We start from the raw sequence: 16,967 nt of genomic DNA on the forward strand, positions 1-16,967 counted from the left end.
TGGTGAAATTTTTAGGGACCTCGAGGTGTGTGGAATTTGAACTTTCCAAAAAGGATCTGGTCGGTGCGGAACAACCCAGCACGGTGATAACCTTGTTCTCTTTCAACATCTGTGACTGGCATGTTGACTGCCTGTTAACAATGAACAAAGAGCAAATTTTTCTGAAGCTCATCTCCTTACCTTTCCTTTGCAAAGAGACATTGCTCATGTACCAGGTGTTGGGTTTTTTCTTTCTTTTTTTTTTTAAATCAAGATAAAAAGATTTCTTCAGATTAGGCTACTTTCAACAAACATACACAAGCCACCATCCCACTGGCTGCAGAGCGTTCAGAAAAAATAAAACACAGCTCTGCCCCGAAAGGACTTTATGAATATCTTTTGACTGCCATGGATTCCATATACATTCCCTTAATTAATCCTATTAGCTGGGTAATTTCATTCCCATTTTATTGGTTAGTTTATACAGCAGAGCTGGATTTGAACCCAGGATTACAGAGCAGAGCTCCAAAGCCCAAGCTCTTTCCACTAAACAGTCTGAAAATTGTGGAAACTGAGGTAGTGGGTGGAATGGGTAAAAAATGATTGGATTTCCTTTCCTTGACCCAACCGTGTTCAGAAAGACTGCTGCAAATATCCAATCATAAAGAGGCCTTCTGAGGAAGCACTTTGAATTAACGTCTCCACTTTTCCTCACCCTCCCATGCCCCACCCCCAACCTGCCAAAAGAGCAGCAAACCCGGCTGCCAGGTTGGAGAAGTTGGTGATCGTCACACCACATTCCTGGGGCTGGACAAGGGCTCTGAAACAGCGCCGGAGCTCCGCGCCTCGGAAAGAATAACAGCAGTTGAGATTTTTAAATCATGTGGCCCAACAGGCAGCCACACCAGTTGTGCTACAACTCCTGCCTCCACCTTTCAGAGAATGGAGCCGGATTCACCGGGACCGCGCATTCGGGGTGTCAGGGCTCAGGCGCACCGCGAAACCTTGGACCCATCCAAACCAACCCCACCCACCCGGATTGTGTGCCGCCCCTTTGGCACACTCGGTCCGGCCGGGAAGGTGCAAGCAGTTGGGCTGGGAGGCCCTGCCTCCGCTCCTCCAGGCCAGAACCTGGCATTCCTTTGCTCAGCCCCTCTGCGGTCCGCGGCTGGCGAAGGTTCGTCGCGAGCAGCACGCCCTCGGTTCCCCTTCAACCCCGGGAAACGCGGAACCAAAAGGGCAAAACTGCCCAACACCCTGAACTCCGTGCTCGAGAAAGGGAGTTTCTGAGCCTCGCTGCCCCGCCGAGGAGGCGTGTGTGGGGCCACCCGCCTAGGGAAGCAGGCGGCAGCGGGGAGCGCGGGGGAGGGGACGCGCCCAGGGAGGGGCCCCCACGGTGTCCAAACTTTCGGGAACCAAGTGGCCTCACTCCGCGCCGACGGCCGAGCCCGGCCTTCTTGCACAGAAGGGATCGAAGGGTCATCTCAGCTGGCCGGCCACGGAGGGAGCGCCGGTGCGCGGACCGCGGCGCGAGGACAGCACCCCCAGTCTGATACTCACCACGCGCGGGGGCCGCGCGGCACAGCCAGAGCGCCAGCAGCACCCACAGCCGAGCCGGGTGCAGGGTAGGCATCTTCTCGGTCGCCTCCGCTGCCGCCTCTGCCGCCGGGGCAGATCCACATGGGGAGGGGGTCCCGAAGAGGAGCCCCTACTTTCTCCTTCCTCCTCCTATCTGCGGCTCTCGGGCTCGCGCTGCGCCCCGAAACTCAGGTTTAATGCCTCCACTCCCTCCACCGCTAATCAGCCGATCCCGGGCCGCCGCCTCAGCCGCCGCCCGAAGTTCTGAGACAAACTTTCTTGGGTGTGCAGCAAAGCAGCGCCGTGTGTCCTTCCGCCTCAGCCTCCTCCTCCCACCTCAAGCCCCGCCCCCTGTCGCCGCGGCTGAGCTCCGCCGCCTTCGGCACCCAGGGGTTTCCCGCAGGAAGAAGCGCCGGCCCGAGCCGCGCGCGGAGGGATCTACTACAAGTCCACAGACATCCCCCATCCTCCCCCTACCCGCTTCGGGCTCCGACGCGCCTTAACGCCGTCGTCTTTGGAGCTCCTAGCTGGGCCCGGCCCTGCTGAAGGGGGACGCTGAACTTCAGACACTAAAGTGGCAGAGATCTTGAACTTGCGGGGAGAGCCAGCCCTCACTCGGTGAGCTAGGTGTCTCCCCCACACCCACACATCCACACCCTCCTGGACTAACTAGGGGAATGCGGTAGAGGACCAGTGCTGTCAAGGAAATGAGGGTAGGGCGCCAAAGTCCATTTAAAAAGAACAGAGCCGTCAACTGGCTTGTGCTGCACCATTCATTTACTCATTCATTCACTTATTTGTTCCTTTGCTGGACACAATGGAATGGTACTAAAGACACGTGAGGCACAAGATACTTTTGAGGACAGAGATTTTGCGGCTGCGGGGTTCTGGGAGGGCTTTCGTGGAGAAACTGGGATGGGAACAGGATCTTAAAGGTAAAATTTGTAAGGACAAGGAGACCAGCAAAGAATATTCATTGTAACATTGTTTGTAATAGTCCCAAATTAGAAACAACCTAAATGCCCACCCATAGAAGAACGAATGAGTGATGTATTGTATATCTATAAAATGAAGTGCGATACACCAATTTAAAAGACTGTATTCACATATGTCAATAGGGATAAGTTTAAAATTACAATGATAGTGGAAAAGCTAATTGCAGAAGGACACATAAAGTATACCATATATATCTATTTAAACTTTTTCATAACATTACCATGTATTACTGATGGATGCATACTGCCCAGTATATAGTAAAAGAACAACACCAGAATAACGGTTACTTCCAGAGCAGGAGTGTGAGAGATATGATCAGGCATGGGTATAAGTGGGCTTGTCATTTGTAAGAAATGAGCTGCCCTGGCCGGTGTGGCTCAGTTGGATGGAGCGCTGTCCAGGTAGCCAAAAAGTGTCAGTTCAGTTCCTGGTCAGGGCACATACCTAGGTAGCCAGCACGTAGGATCCCTGGTCTGGGCATAAGGGAGGCAACCAATCGATGCTTCTCTCTTTCGCTTCCTCTCCCTTCCTCTCTGTCTAAAAAAGTAATGTCCTCATTTTGAGGGCGTGGCATTCCAAGGGAGAACCACCATAAAAGTGAAGGCAAAGTGAAGGCACAGATAAGGGAAGCAGTAAGTGACTTCTGTCACTATTAGTTGTGACAGGAGTCAAGGAGAGATAGGGGTTTGGGACCAGATCATGCAGAACTTTGAATGACAAGCTGAAAAGAGGGGAGTGAGGAGCGGGAAGGGAGGGTGGGTAGTTAACTCTCAGGTCATAGAAAACCACTGAAAGTTTTGGAACAGGAGTGAAACTTGATGGAAAGGAAGGTTGCTCTGGTAATCCTGTGCAAAATTGTCAGTAACAAAAAGTGAACTGAAGGGTTAGTCAGGGAGTTGTGAAACAGCCCAGGCAGGCATGGGTTGATGAAGATCTGAATTAATGAGGTAGATATCAAATGGAAAGAAAGGGATGTATCTGAGACAATCTTGAAAAAATATATATTGAGGGGGCAGCAGGCAAGCAACCTTATGTGACTGATTGGATATGGAGGTTTATGGTCCTGTTGGAAGGGAAATCCTATTCATAGAGCCTTTCCCTGGCTCCTACAGGACACAGTCCATACTTCTAAAAATGATAAATACAAGGCTTTTTTTTCACTCGGTCCCCCCTCTTGTCCTCTCTGCCCTATTGTGAACTTTACACAATAACAGTATTGAAACACTCGAGATTCCCCCAAACATATCTTCTTGTTTCTGTCTCTGTACCTTCTGTTCCCTTGACTTGGAATGACTCTTGCAGTCCCCTTCCCTCCTCCTCTTGGTGAACTTCTAACTATTCATCCTTCAGTCCTGAGAAGGCTTTGGCGACACTGTAACAAATTCCTCCCCTCACAGACAGTCCCTCCACTATACTGCTTCTTTATCTTACACTGATATCTATTTTTCACACAGGACTATTTGTATTTCTGTCTTTTCAACTAGATTAAGAGATCCTAATGGACAAGGACCATGGCCTTATTGATTCCCAGCATCTATCACATAAGAGCAGTTGAACTACAATGTAAAAAAAAAAACACTAAACAAGTACAAATCAGTATGATCTTAGGCCTGTAAAATTCCCACTGGATTTTAATAAGCACTTTATAATAAATAAGCAAGTGCTATCATTAAAAGTAGTCACCTTGGGATGCAAGAAACTCTTTTCAAAAATAACATAGTCCAATTGTTTTGGAATTTCCCTTGTGCAAATATGTTCAGAGATAGATAATAACATTACTTTTTATTTGCTAACATATAGAGTTATCAGCTTGATCATTCTTTTTACTCACTAAATACAGTTCATAGTGATTTGACTGTATACGGTTCTAAAAATCACCTGCAAAGATTAGATTTATCATTCTTAAAATACATGCAGAAGAATGGCTCCAGAAAGACTGTGGCTATGACATTACTGTGACAATAGTGCACAATTTCTCAAGGTGATTGTCTTAAGGAAAGTGGTTATTATGTTAACATATAATGTTTTAGGGATTATTATATTAAATTTATTACATACATTCCTATAATGACAGGAGGAATAAAGAGTAAATGTTGTGAGTGGAAGTAGAGGCTATTACTGAAAAGGTGTTTTTAAAAACATGTTTTGAAAGAAGTTATGGATATAAATGGGTAAAAACAAAACAAAAAAGGGAGCTGAAAATCGAGGGAAGAAACTGGAATTGGCAAAGACTGAGAGATGAGAACAAGTATGTCCAACCTATCAACCAGCATTTGGATGAATATTTACCACAGGCCAGATCCTGTATAAGGAGTACAGGGATAAAGAGAGACAAGTGGCCAACAATTAAGATCCAGTGTGACAACTAAGGGACATTGAGTCATACCCCAGCCCAGGGGTGGTCAGGTAAGGCTTCCGGGACAACCTCAACAGCTGGACTAAGAATTGGAAGACCAAAAGATTAAAGAAATTGATGAAGAAGAGATTTCTCATATTTAGTGATCTAAGCTGTTCCAGGCAATGCAACAAGTATAGAGGCAGCTGAACAATAGAGACCACAGCCTGCTCCCTAAAATAGGAAGATAAGGACTTAGGGGCTGTAGGAAGGCAGAAAGGATGGACATTGGCTCCTAAGACTAGTAATTGCTTCAATGAGAGAGGAAAGGGTGATCAGGGATTTAGCAATGACCTCAGTATCTTGAGGCATGACGGACATAGGAAATACAGGGGAAGGAAAAGGGGGTTTGACATATTAGCTAAGATAAGAGATCAATGTAGCTGGAAGGAGGGAAACTGTGTTCAGTAGCAGCAGGGACTATTGACTACTTTAGGGAGAGCTGTGAGTAGCCTGGCTGATTAAAAGGATAGACTTGCACTGAAATATGTTTTCCACTGGTGACCTCTCCCCAAAGCTAAGCCCAAATTCCACTGTGCACATTTAGGTGACTATTTCATTATTTCCCTGATCCCGATCAGAAGCCAGGGGGTCTTACAGTGGTGTCTCAAAACTCAAATAGCAGCTGGGGACATGAAATGCCAGGAGCTTCCTGGAGATGTTAGCTCCAAATGTACTCAGCAGTTTAATTGTTCAACTGGATTGGGAATTATCTTCCCCAAGAACAGTACTTCTAGTCAAAGCAAATTCTACTTTATAGGAGAAATTAGCAGGAAAACATTCAGGTGATCCTATAACTAATCATAGCTATTGCTATTCCTCAAAGTTTTATAGCTTCACTACAAAGAAATGGGATCTCACAAACTTTCATCTGAAAAAAAACAATCTGTGTCCAAGCTCAAATTAAAATCTATAGGCCATTAGCAGTAGAAAAACATTGGTAAGGGCCTCCACTAGTTTTCATTTTAGTCAAAACTAAACATGTACATATCTGTCTTTACTAATTAAAACTTATATGTAAAATTGCCTCCCAAAACAAATGCAGAATTGGGCACATTTGTTTTCATGTCTGTTCTCTTAGATCCAAAAGGCTGTAAAACCCCTTAAGTGCAGACATACTGTGTTATTTGTCTCTTTTGCCCAAGTTCCTAGCACAATATATAGGGCACCTTTGTGCTCAATAATGTACGTCTTAAATAAATATTGAATGAGGAGCATCTATAGCTATATGAATTGGAGAGAGATGCAAGAGTGACAGAAAACCTATGTGTTTTGGAGAATCTCAGGCCGAATCAGTGAAACACTGTGAATGTTGCAGAAGAGATTCTGGGGTGCATACCAAGCATAGGTTGAGCTACTGCACATATCTCACCACATACCCCAGTAAACCAGGGATGTGTGATGCAGGAATTAAAAGTAAGGTTTCTTTGCAAAATAATGCCTTGAATTTGTGCAGCGCTTTGAGCTTTAAAAAAAACACTTTTAAGTATATGCATACATCTCATTTGATTCTCAAAGCAATCGTGGGAAATAGCTAAGCCAGTTATTATCCCCATTTCACAGATGAAGAAACTGAGATAGCGATTGTGTCCGCCCAAGGTTAAATAAGTAATTAGTGACTGAGCTGAGACAAAACCCCCAGTTTCTGACTTCTGATTATCTCATTCCACCCTTTCTCTCTGCAATGATGTGAAGTACATTCAAGAGGATTTTTAGTGTAGGGACCTCTGGCCAAAGATTGACCAGCTTCTTATCACTTCCATATTGGTACAGAACAAGCTGACCCACTGTAACTGCACAGCCTAAATAAGCAAATGCATTCTTTGATTTAAAAGCATTTTTTGAGAGTCTACCCTTCACAAGCACATCCTTGACTCCGCAGCAATACAGACTTGTATTAGCCTGTGCCTCTGTTCTCTGGAGATTACAGAGAACAGAGGCTGGAGATTGAGGGGATTGGGGGAGGTGGGGGGTCAAAACATGCAAAAAACAAACTAGAGCAAAGATAAAGCACAGGGCTATGGGAAGTAGAGGGCACTGTGATTAATTCTAAGGACACGTTGATTTTGTTTAGTCTCCAGCCTACAAGATTTGAATGAACTGAGATGACCTATACAACTGAACTCTAAACAGTGTAGACACAAGAACCATCCCTTGTTCATGTTTGTAAACGCCACAGTATTGGTTCCTTGACTTGCATAGAGCATGGAGTATGTGCACATTCTGAGAGGTCTACCAGGTTCGGCCAAACAGGGCACAAATTCCAGAAGCAGGAGTCAATCTGGAGATTCAAACTACTCTTAGAATTAGGAACCAGTCAGACCCTCTAAATGAACATAGACACAGTTGTCTCTGCTCTGATTAAAGGTATAAGCAATATAAAAAATTGTAATTTGGGTTTCTTGATATATTTTTGCCCTTTTAGGAATGTGATTGTTTCAATTTAATATGAAGGAGAGGAAAATTTAAGATTTTCCTTGTACAATTAACTCTTCTCGTGTGTATGTACTTGTATGATGAATGGCCCGTATAAAACTTACCTAGGATACAAAATTCTCTGCCGTCCATGAACCAGGGAAGTTAGTACAGGAGTGCTCATTTTAGCATTACCTGACTTAAATTTTTCTTTTAAGTATTTTATGCTGGGAAGTATTACACTTCAATTCCTAAGTCAGTATGAAATTTTATATACAATGATGTAAAAAAAAAGGACTGACCTGTATGCACAAGGATGCCTCCCCAACTCAAGAGCAGCATAAACTCACAACTGTGTAATTATTGAATCACAGGATTACTGGATGAGTTCCAGTGCTTCAGTCACTACAATGGTTATGCAACTCTGGATATTTGTGAAATGTTAAGGTGTTTGTTCTCAGAGACTTCAATTGTTTCTACCCAACGTTCTCATGTTCTTTCCCTCACGGATTAGCCAAGAAATTTCTGAACAGTGAGGTCCAGACCTATAAAAAGTTTCTACCTTTAAGTATGAAAAATTCTTCATACTATCTAAATACAGATCATATATCCTGAAGCAGAAGAAAAGGGAACATTTTTCTTATGTGGAATTCAAAATGGCTAACTGAGTATGAGGATGGGGCACCAAAAGCAAGGAAAAGAAATTCCATTTTTAAAAGTAAGCATTATAAAGTCTCCTTCTAAAGTAATTCATCAGGAGATAATTAATGGCTGGCAACTGGTATTTATAATAGAAGCATACATGGCCTTAACGATAGGGTTTGCTTCTGAAAACATTCTAATTAAAAAGGGAAAGAGTAATTTGATAGGAAAGTACAAATCAGTGTTGTGTATGTGTGCTAATGTGTGCAGGGACAGAGGTGGTAATTGCTGGGCTGTGGTGTGTGTGTGTACTAATGTGTGGAGAGACAGAGGTGGTAATTGCTGGGCTCAGTGCAGGTATCTCTTGCTGAAGATAATGACCTTGTACATATACAAATAGGGTTTCCAACACAGCTGAAAGTACATCATTATATTTCGTCAGTGTAGAATGGAATGTGAAATTGGAACTCAGCAGGTGAGTGGTGGCTGTACCTGATCTGGATACAGCTTGTTTTTGTTTTTAATCATCCTGATTTCTGCACTAAAGTTAGTAGGGTGATCACCATTGTAAGGTATAAAAATGTTGAATCACTATATTGTACACCTGAAACTAATATAACCAATATAAGATCGCATACCAACTATACCTAAATATAAAAATGACTTAAATAAATAAATACAAAGAATAACATAATATGACCACCCTGCTCTCTTGCTCAGACCTCTGGTCTAATCATTTTTCTGTCACACCTTTGATGCCTTCCCCTCTCTAGCGCACTTACTAAAAGTCTAAGCAAGACAAGAACAGATGCTAGCAAGACAGAGAATGCTTCTCACATTGAGATCTACATCTGGGTCCAGGAAAGTACACCTCGTTGCCAAGAATGAATACAGTTCACACCTCTGTTGGTTCTTTTGAAGATATAGTTACCTCTAAGAAGCCTTGCTTAATTGAACTCTTGTGGTCCTAAATCCTTGTCTTTCTACTGATGACTATCATTTAAGAGTATTTACTAAAGACAGTAGTTAGGGGTATAGTTATTATTTTTAAGCTGATATTTTACTTTATTTTTATTGTTGAACACTATTACACACGTTTCCATCCACCCCCCTTTGCCCACCTCCACCAAGGCCCCACTCTGCCTTTCTCTGGCCATCATGACACTGTTATATGTGTCTATGGGTTGTGCATATACTTCATTGGCTGATCCCTTCACCTTCTTTTTATCCAGTCCCCCTTCCTCTCTGACAGCTGTCAGTCTGTTCCATGTGTCCATGCTTCTATTTCTATTTTGATCATCAGTTTATTTTGTTCATTAGATTCCACATATAAGTGAGATGATATGGTATTTGTCTTTCTCTGACTGCCTTATTTCACTAAGCATAATAATCTTCAGGTCCACACATGCTGTTGCAAAAGGTAAGAATTCCTTCTTTTTTAAGGTCATGTAGTATTCCATCGTGTAAATATACTACAGCTTTTTTTATCAACTCATCTACTGATAGGCACTTGGGCTGTTCCCAGATCTTGGCTATTAAATAACACTGCTACTAACATAGGGGTACATATATTCTTTCCAATTGGTGTTTGGGGATTCTTAGCATATATTCCCAGAAGTGGGATCACTGGGTCAAATGGCAGTTCCATTTTTAATTTTTTTGAGAAAACGTCATACTGTTTTCCACACTGGCTGCACCAGACTGCATTCCCACCAACAATGCACTAAGATTCCCCTTTCTCCACATCTTCACCAGCACTTACTGTTGTTGATATATTGATGGTAGCCATTCTGCCAAGTGTGAAGTGATATCCCACTGTGGTTTTATTTGCATCTCTCTGATGATTAGTGACATTGAGCATCATTTAATAAGTCTATTAGCTGTCTGTATGTCCTCCTTAGAGAAGTGTTTATTCAGGTCCTTTGCCCAGTTTTTAAATTGGATTGTTTGGAGGTTTTTGGTGTTGAGTTGCATGAATTCTTTACAAATTTTTATTATTAGCTCCCTATCAGATGTATCATTGGCAAATGTGTTCTCCCATTCAGTGGATTGTCTTTTCATTTAGTTGAGGATTTCCTTTGCTGTGCAAAAGCTTTTTAGTTTTGTGCAGTCCCATCTCTTTATTTTTTCTTTTGTTTCCCTTGCCCAAGGAGATGTATCAGAAAGACTGTCACCATGAGACATGTCCAAGATTTTACTGTCCATGTTTTCTTCTGTGATTTTGTGGTTTCAACACCTACATTTAAGTCTTTTATCCATCTTGAATTCATTCTTTTGTATGGTGCAAGTTGGTTGTCTAGTTTCATTTTGTTGCATGTACCTGTCCAATATTCCCAACATGTTTCTTGAAGAGACTGTCTTTACTCCATTGTATACTCTTGCCCCCTTTGTCAAATGTTAATTGACCATAAAGGCATGGGTTTATTTCTGGGCTCTCTCTTCTGTTCCATTGATCTATATGCCTGTTCTTATGCCAGTACCAGGCTCTTTTGATTATAATGGCCTTGTAGTATGGTTTGATATCAAGTATTGTGATACCTCCAACTTTGTTTTTCTTTCTCAATATTGTTGAGGCTACTTGGGGTCTTGTTTGGTTCCATATAAACTTTTGGAATATTTGTTCTAGATCTGTGAAATATGCCATTGGTACTTTAATAGAAATTGCAATGAATCTATAGATTGCTTTGGGTACTATGGACATTCTAGTGATGTTAATTCTTCAGTCCATGAACACAGTATCTGCTCCCACTTATTTTTATCTTCCTCAGTTTCTTTCTTCAATGTCCTATAATTTTTGAATACAGGTCTTTTACCTCCTTGGTTAAATTTATTCCTAGGTATGTTGTTTTTGTTTTGTTGCAATAGTAAATGGGATTGTTTTTTTAGTTTTGCTCTCTGATTGTGCAATACTGGTGTATAGAAATGCCACTGATTTCTGAATATTACCAATTTTGTATTCTTCTGCTTTGCCAAAATAGTTTATTAGATCTAGTAGCTTTTTGGTGGAGTCTTTAGGGGTTTATATGTACAATAATATGTTATCTGTGAATAATGACAGTTTTACTTCCTCCTTTCCAATTTGGATGCCTTTTACTTCTTCTTCTTGTCTGATTGCTTGGCTAGGACTTCCAGTACTATGTTGAGTAAGAGTAGTGAAAAAGGACATCCCTGTTTTTTCCTTTTTTTAAAATATATTTTATTGATTATGCTACTACAGTTGTCCCATTCCCCCCCCCCTTTATTCCCCTCTGCCCTGCACACCTCCTCCCATCCACATTCCTCCCCACATTTAGTTCATGTCTATGGGTCATTAATATAAGTTCTTTGGCTTCTTTATTTCCTATACTATTCTTAACCTCCCCCTGTCTATTTTGTACCTACCATTTATGCTGCTTATTCCCTGTACCTTTTCCCACTCTCTCCCTCCTCCTCCTCCCCACTGATAACCCTCCATATGATCTCCATTTCTGTTATTCTGCTCCTGTTCTAGTTGTTTGCTTCATTTGTTTTTGTTTTGTTTTTGTTTGTTTGTTTTAGGTGTGGTTGTTAATAACTGTGAGTTTGTTGTCATTTTACTGTTCATATTTTTTATCTTCTTTTTCTTAAATAAATCCCTTCAACATTTCATATAATAAGGGCTTGGTGATGATGAACTCCTTGAACTTGACCTTATCGGAGAAGCACTTTATCTGCCCTTCCATTCTAAATGATAGCTTTGCTGGATAGAGTCATCTTGGATGGAGGTCCTTGCCTTTCATGACTTGGAACACTTCTTTCCAGCCCCTTCATGCCTGCAAGGTCTCTTTTGAGAAATCAGCTGACAGTCTTATGGGAACTCCTTTGTAGGTAACTGTCTCTTTTTCTCTTGCTGCTTTTAAGATTCTCTCCTTATCTTTAATCTTGGGTAATGTAATTACGATATGCCTTGGTATGTTCCTCCTTGAGTCCAGCTTCTTTGGGTCTCTCTGGGCTTCCTGGACTTCCTGGAAGTCTATTGTCTTTGCCAGATTGGGAAAGTTCTCCTTCATTATTTGTTCAAATAAGTTTTCAATTTTTTGCTCTTCCTCTTCTCCTTCTGGTACCCCTATAATTCAGGTGTTGGAACATTTAAAGATGTCCTGGAGGTTCCTAAGCCTCTCCTCATTTTTTTGAATTCTTGTTTCTTCATTCTTTTCTGGTTGAATGTTTCTCTTCCTTCTGGTCCACACTGTTGATTTGAGTTCCAGTTTCCTTCCCATCACTGGTGGTTCCCTGTATATTTTCTTTTATTTCACTTAGCATAGCCTTCATTTTTTCCTCTAATTTGCAACCATATTCAACCAATTCTGTGAGCATCCTGATTACTATTGTTTTGAACTGTGCATCTGATAGGTTGGCTATCTCTTCATCACTTAGTTGTATTTTTTCTGGAGTTTTGATGTGTTCTTTCATTTGGGCCATTTTTTTGGTCTTGGCATACCTGTTACATTAAGGGGCGGGGCCTTATGTGTTCACCAGGGCAGGGCAACCCATGTCACTGCGCTGTGATGCTGTATGTGGGGGAGGGGTCTGAGAGGGAATAGTGCTGCTTGCTCCACTCTCTCCAGTTTTCAGTCACTTCCCAGGCTACCCACAAGCAAATTGGGCCCTTCTGGTGCTGATTCCCAGGTGGGTGGGCTTGTGTATGCTCTAGGACCCTGTGGGTCTCTCCAACAAATACTCCCGTGAGGCTGGGAGTTTCTCCTGCTGCCACCTCAACCCCCACCAGTTTTCAATCAGATGTTTGAGGCTTTATTTCCCTGCCCTGACGCCCTGGGTTGCGCCATCTATCTCACTACCCAGTTGTTTCTCCCAGTTTATCTGCATGGGAATGTGGGACCGCCCACTCCACCAGTTGCCACCTTGCTGGCCAGCCGCTGCCTTGCCACTAGTCCTCTCTGCCCAGCTGATCGTCTCCACCCCTCCTATTGGTCTGGATAAATGTTTCTTTTTTAACTCCTTGGTTGTCAGACTTCCATACATGTCGATGTTCTGTCAGTTCTGGTTGTTTTTTGTTTTTAAATTTTTGTTGTCCTTCTTTTGGTTGTGTGAGGAGGCACAGTGTGTCTACCTATGCCTCCATCTTGGCCAGAAGTCATAACTCTCTTTTTTCTTGATCTTAAGGGAAATGCTTTTAGTTTTTGCTCATTGGGGTAATGTTGTCTGTGAGTTTGTCATATATGGCCTTTATGTTGAGGTATGTTCCCTTTAGTCCCACTTTGCTGAGAGTTTTTTTGAAAATAATAAATAGGTGCTACATTTTATAAGTGCTTTTTCTTCTTCTATTTATATGACAGTGTGTTTTTTATCCTTTGTTTTATTTATGTGGTGTATCATGTTCATCGATTTGCAGATATTCTACCTACCTTGCATCCCCAGAATAAATCCCACTTGATCAGGGTGTATGTCCTTTTAAATGTGTTGCTGGGTCTGGTTTGCTTATATGTTGTTGATGATTTTAGCATCTATGTTTATCAGGGAAATTGGCCTATAATGTTCTTTCTTTGTAGTGTCCATATATGATTTTGAAATGATAATGCTGACCTTGTGAAATGAGCTTGAGAGTTTTCCCTTCTCTTGAATTTTTTGGAACAGTTTGAGAAGAATAAGTATTAGTTCTTTTTAGAAGGTTTTGTAAAATTCAGCAGTGAGGCCATCTGGTCCATACTTTTATTTATTGGGAGTTTTGTTTTGTTGTTGTTGTTGTTTTTAACACTGCTTCAGTTTCACTAGTTGTAATCTGTCTATTCAGATTCTATAACTCTTCTTGATTCAATTTTGGAAGATTGTATGTTTCTAGGAATTTATCCATTTGTTCCAGATTTTCCAATTTGTTGCCATATAGTTGTTTGTAATATGTTCTTACAATATTTTGTATTTCTTTGGTGACAATTGTTACTTCTCCTCTTTCATTTCTGATTTTATTTGGGTCCTCTCTCTTTTTGTCTTGAGAAGTCTGGTTAAAGGTTTGTCAACTTTGTTTATCTTTACAAAGAACCAGGCTTTAGTTTCACTTATTGTTTTGTATTTTTTTAGACTCTATTTTCTTTATTTCTTCTCTGATTCTTATTATTTCCTTCCTTCTACATACTTTTGGCTTTGTTGTTTTTTCAAGTACCTTTAAGTATAGATTGTTTATTTGAGATTTTTCTTGTTTCCTGAGGTAAGCCTGTAATGCTATGAATTTCCCTCTTATGACTGCTTTTGCTGTATCTCATAGATTTTGGGGTTGTTGTATTCTCATTTTCATTTGTTTCAAGGTAACTGTTGTTTTCTTTCTTGATCTCATTGTTAACCCATTCATTATTTAATAACATGTTATTTAGACTCCATGATTTTGTGTGTTTTTTAGTTTTATTCTTGTGATTGATTGCTAGTTTCATACAGTTTATAGTCAGAGAAGATGCTTGATATGATTTCAATCTTCTTAAATTTATTGAAACTTGTTTTCTGTCATAACATGTGGCCTCTCCTAGAAAACGTTCCATGTGCACTTGAAAATAATGTATATTCTATTGCTTTGGGGTAAAATGCTCTGATAATATCAGTTAAATCCATCTGATCTAGTGTGTCACTTAAGGCCACTCTTTCCTTGTTGACTTTCTGTCTGAAAGATTTATCCATTGATGTCAATGGGGTTTTAAAATCCCCTGCTATTATTGTATTACTGTCAGTCTTTCCCTTTATGTCCATCAAGATTTGCTTTACATATTTAGGTGCTCCTATATTGGGTACATAAGTGTTTACCAGAGCTATATCCTCTTATTGGATTGCTCCTTTTATAATTATGTATTGTTATTTTTTTCTTACTATAGCCTTTGTTTTAAAGTCTATTTAGTCAAATATAAGTGTGGCTATCCCAGCTTTTTTTTATTTTCATTTGCATAAAATATTTTTTTCTATCGCTTTACTTTTAGTCTGTATGTATCTTTCAGTCTGAGGTGGGTCTCTTGTAGACAGCATATATATGGCTCTTGCTTTCTTATCCATTTAGCTACCCTAAGTCTTTTGATTGTAGCATTTAAGCCATTTACATTTAAAGTTATTATTGATAGGTACATATTTATTGTCATTTTATTCTTTTAACTCTGTTCCTCTGTTTTTGGTTATAGTTTCGTCTTCTCTCTTCCTTCTTTTCCTTCTCCTCCTCCTCCTTTTCCTTCTTCTTCAGGTAGGCCCTTTAACATTTCTTATGTTATTGGTTTGGTAGTAACAAACCCCTATAGCTTTTTCTTCTCAAATAAGCTCTTTATTTCTTCTTCAGTTTTAAATGATAGCCTTGTTCAGTAAAGTAGACTTGGTTGTACATCCTTACTTTTCATCACTTTGAATATTTCATGCCAATTCCTTCTGGCCTGAAATGTTTCTGTTGAGAAATCAGCTGATAGTCTATGAGAGCTCCCTTGTAGGTAATTAACTGGTATACTTTTTTCTGCTTTTGAGATTCTCTCTTTGTCTTTAACCATTACCATTTTAATTATGATGTGTCTTGGTGTTGGCCTCTTTGGGTTCATCTTGTTGGAGATTCTCTGTGCTTCCTGGATTAGTTGTGTGTGGTTTTTTTTTTCCTTCACCAAGTTAGGGACGTTTTCTGTAATTATTTCTTCAAATAGGTCCTCAATCCCTTGCTATCTTTCTCCTCCTCTTAGTACCCCTATGATGTGGATGTTTTTATGCTTCATGTTGGCCCAAAGTTTCCTTAAACTATCCTTATTCTTTTTAATTCTTTTTCTTTTTATTGCTCTGATGGGTTTTTTTTTCCCTGCCTTTCCTTCCAAGTCACTGATTCAATCCTCTGCTTCATCTAACCTATTTTTTACTCCTTCCAGTGTATTTTTGATGTCAGCTATGGTATTTTAAATTTCTGACTGGTTATTTTTCATGGTTTTTATATCCTTTTTCATACTGTTGTAGTTCTCACTAAGTTTCTTGAGCATCCTTATAACTATTACTTTAAAATCTATATGTGATAAAATCCTAGTCTCCATTTTATTTAGCTCTTTTTCTGGAAATTCCTTCTATTCTTTCATTTGGGGCCCGTTTCTGTGTCTCTCCATTTTGGCTGTCTCTTCGTGTTTGTTTCTATGTATTAGATAGGTCTGCTATGACTCCCAGTCCTCATGGGGTGGCCTTATGTAGTATGTGTCCTGTGAGACCCAGTGATGCAGTCTTTTTGATATCCTGAGATGGGTGTTTAGGAAGGCCTCTTTTGTGTGGGTTTTGTAGGCCCTCCTGTTGTAACTGAGTTTTGATTGCTGTTGTCCCATTTGTGTGTGTGATCGACCCTCAGGCTGGCTGACTGTAAGGCTCAATCCAAACCACAGCATGTGAGCTGCTGTGCAGGTGCTGATCAGAAACAAATAAAAAATAAAATACTAATACTAATAGCTAAAATACAAAATAAAGAAAAAGGAAAAAGAAGAAAAGAATAACGAAATAGAAAAGAGAAATAAAGCAGACTTTTCCTCAGGAGAGTTCAGTACCTGCTAGAATCTCCCTTTGGATATGCTGTTTGTGAAGCTTATTGGGTCCTGCTCCAGTGTTGTTTGAAGCTGGCCACTTGGTGTGTTGGTTCTGAGCCTTTTGGGAGGGACTCTGGTACAGGCCAATGTTAGATACTGTTTGTGCCTGGCCCTTGGCACAAGCTGTTCAAGCTACAAGCAATCTACAGATTGTGGCTGCATACAGGTATGACAAGGCTATACTCCAAGTCTGGCTTTTACCAGCATTGAGTCCCAGGGCAGGTTAGCAAACATTCCAAGGCACCCAAAGATCTGCCTTTGCCTGCCTCTGCCTGCCAGCTGCGTTTTAGGCTCAGTCACTTGAAAGAGTCTCTGATGGACTTGAGAGCATGGGGTTAATGCATATCACATGAGACGGAGGTGCAGTTCAGGCTTCAGGGAAGGTGGCGGGTCTGATCCTTATCCCAGAATCACATGACTGA

At 41.0% G+C, this 16,967-nt stretch overlaps 1 protein-coding gene across 2 annotated transcripts in view; it reads right to left on the bottom strand.

The window, feature by feature from the left end:
* NOTCH2 (notch receptor 2) overlaps positions 1–16,967 on the bottom strand; it is a 200,663-nt gene that overhangs the window by 156,464 nt on the left and 27,232 nt on the right. Inside the window, exon 1 of one of the 2 annotated variants that reach the window (XM_024570615.4) lies at positions 1,540–1,992. The exons of the other annotated variant lie outside the window; for it this stretch is intronic. Within the exon in view, the coding sequence (XP_024426383.1) occupies positions 1,540–1,612 (73 nt within the window). The 5' untranslated portion in view covers positions 1,613–1,992. Of the gene's footprint in view, positions 1–1,539; positions 1,993–16,967 lie in introns of those variants that run through there. 2 annotated transcript variants of the gene reach the window in all.

Source organism: Desmodus rotundus, chromosome 12 (assembly GCF_022682495.2).
Source record: "Desmodus rotundus isolate HL8 chromosome 12, HLdesRot8A.1, whole genome shotgun sequence".
NCBI classification, from domain to species: Eukaryota; Metazoa; Chordata; class Mammalia; order Chiroptera; family Phyllostomidae; genus Desmodus; species Desmodus rotundus.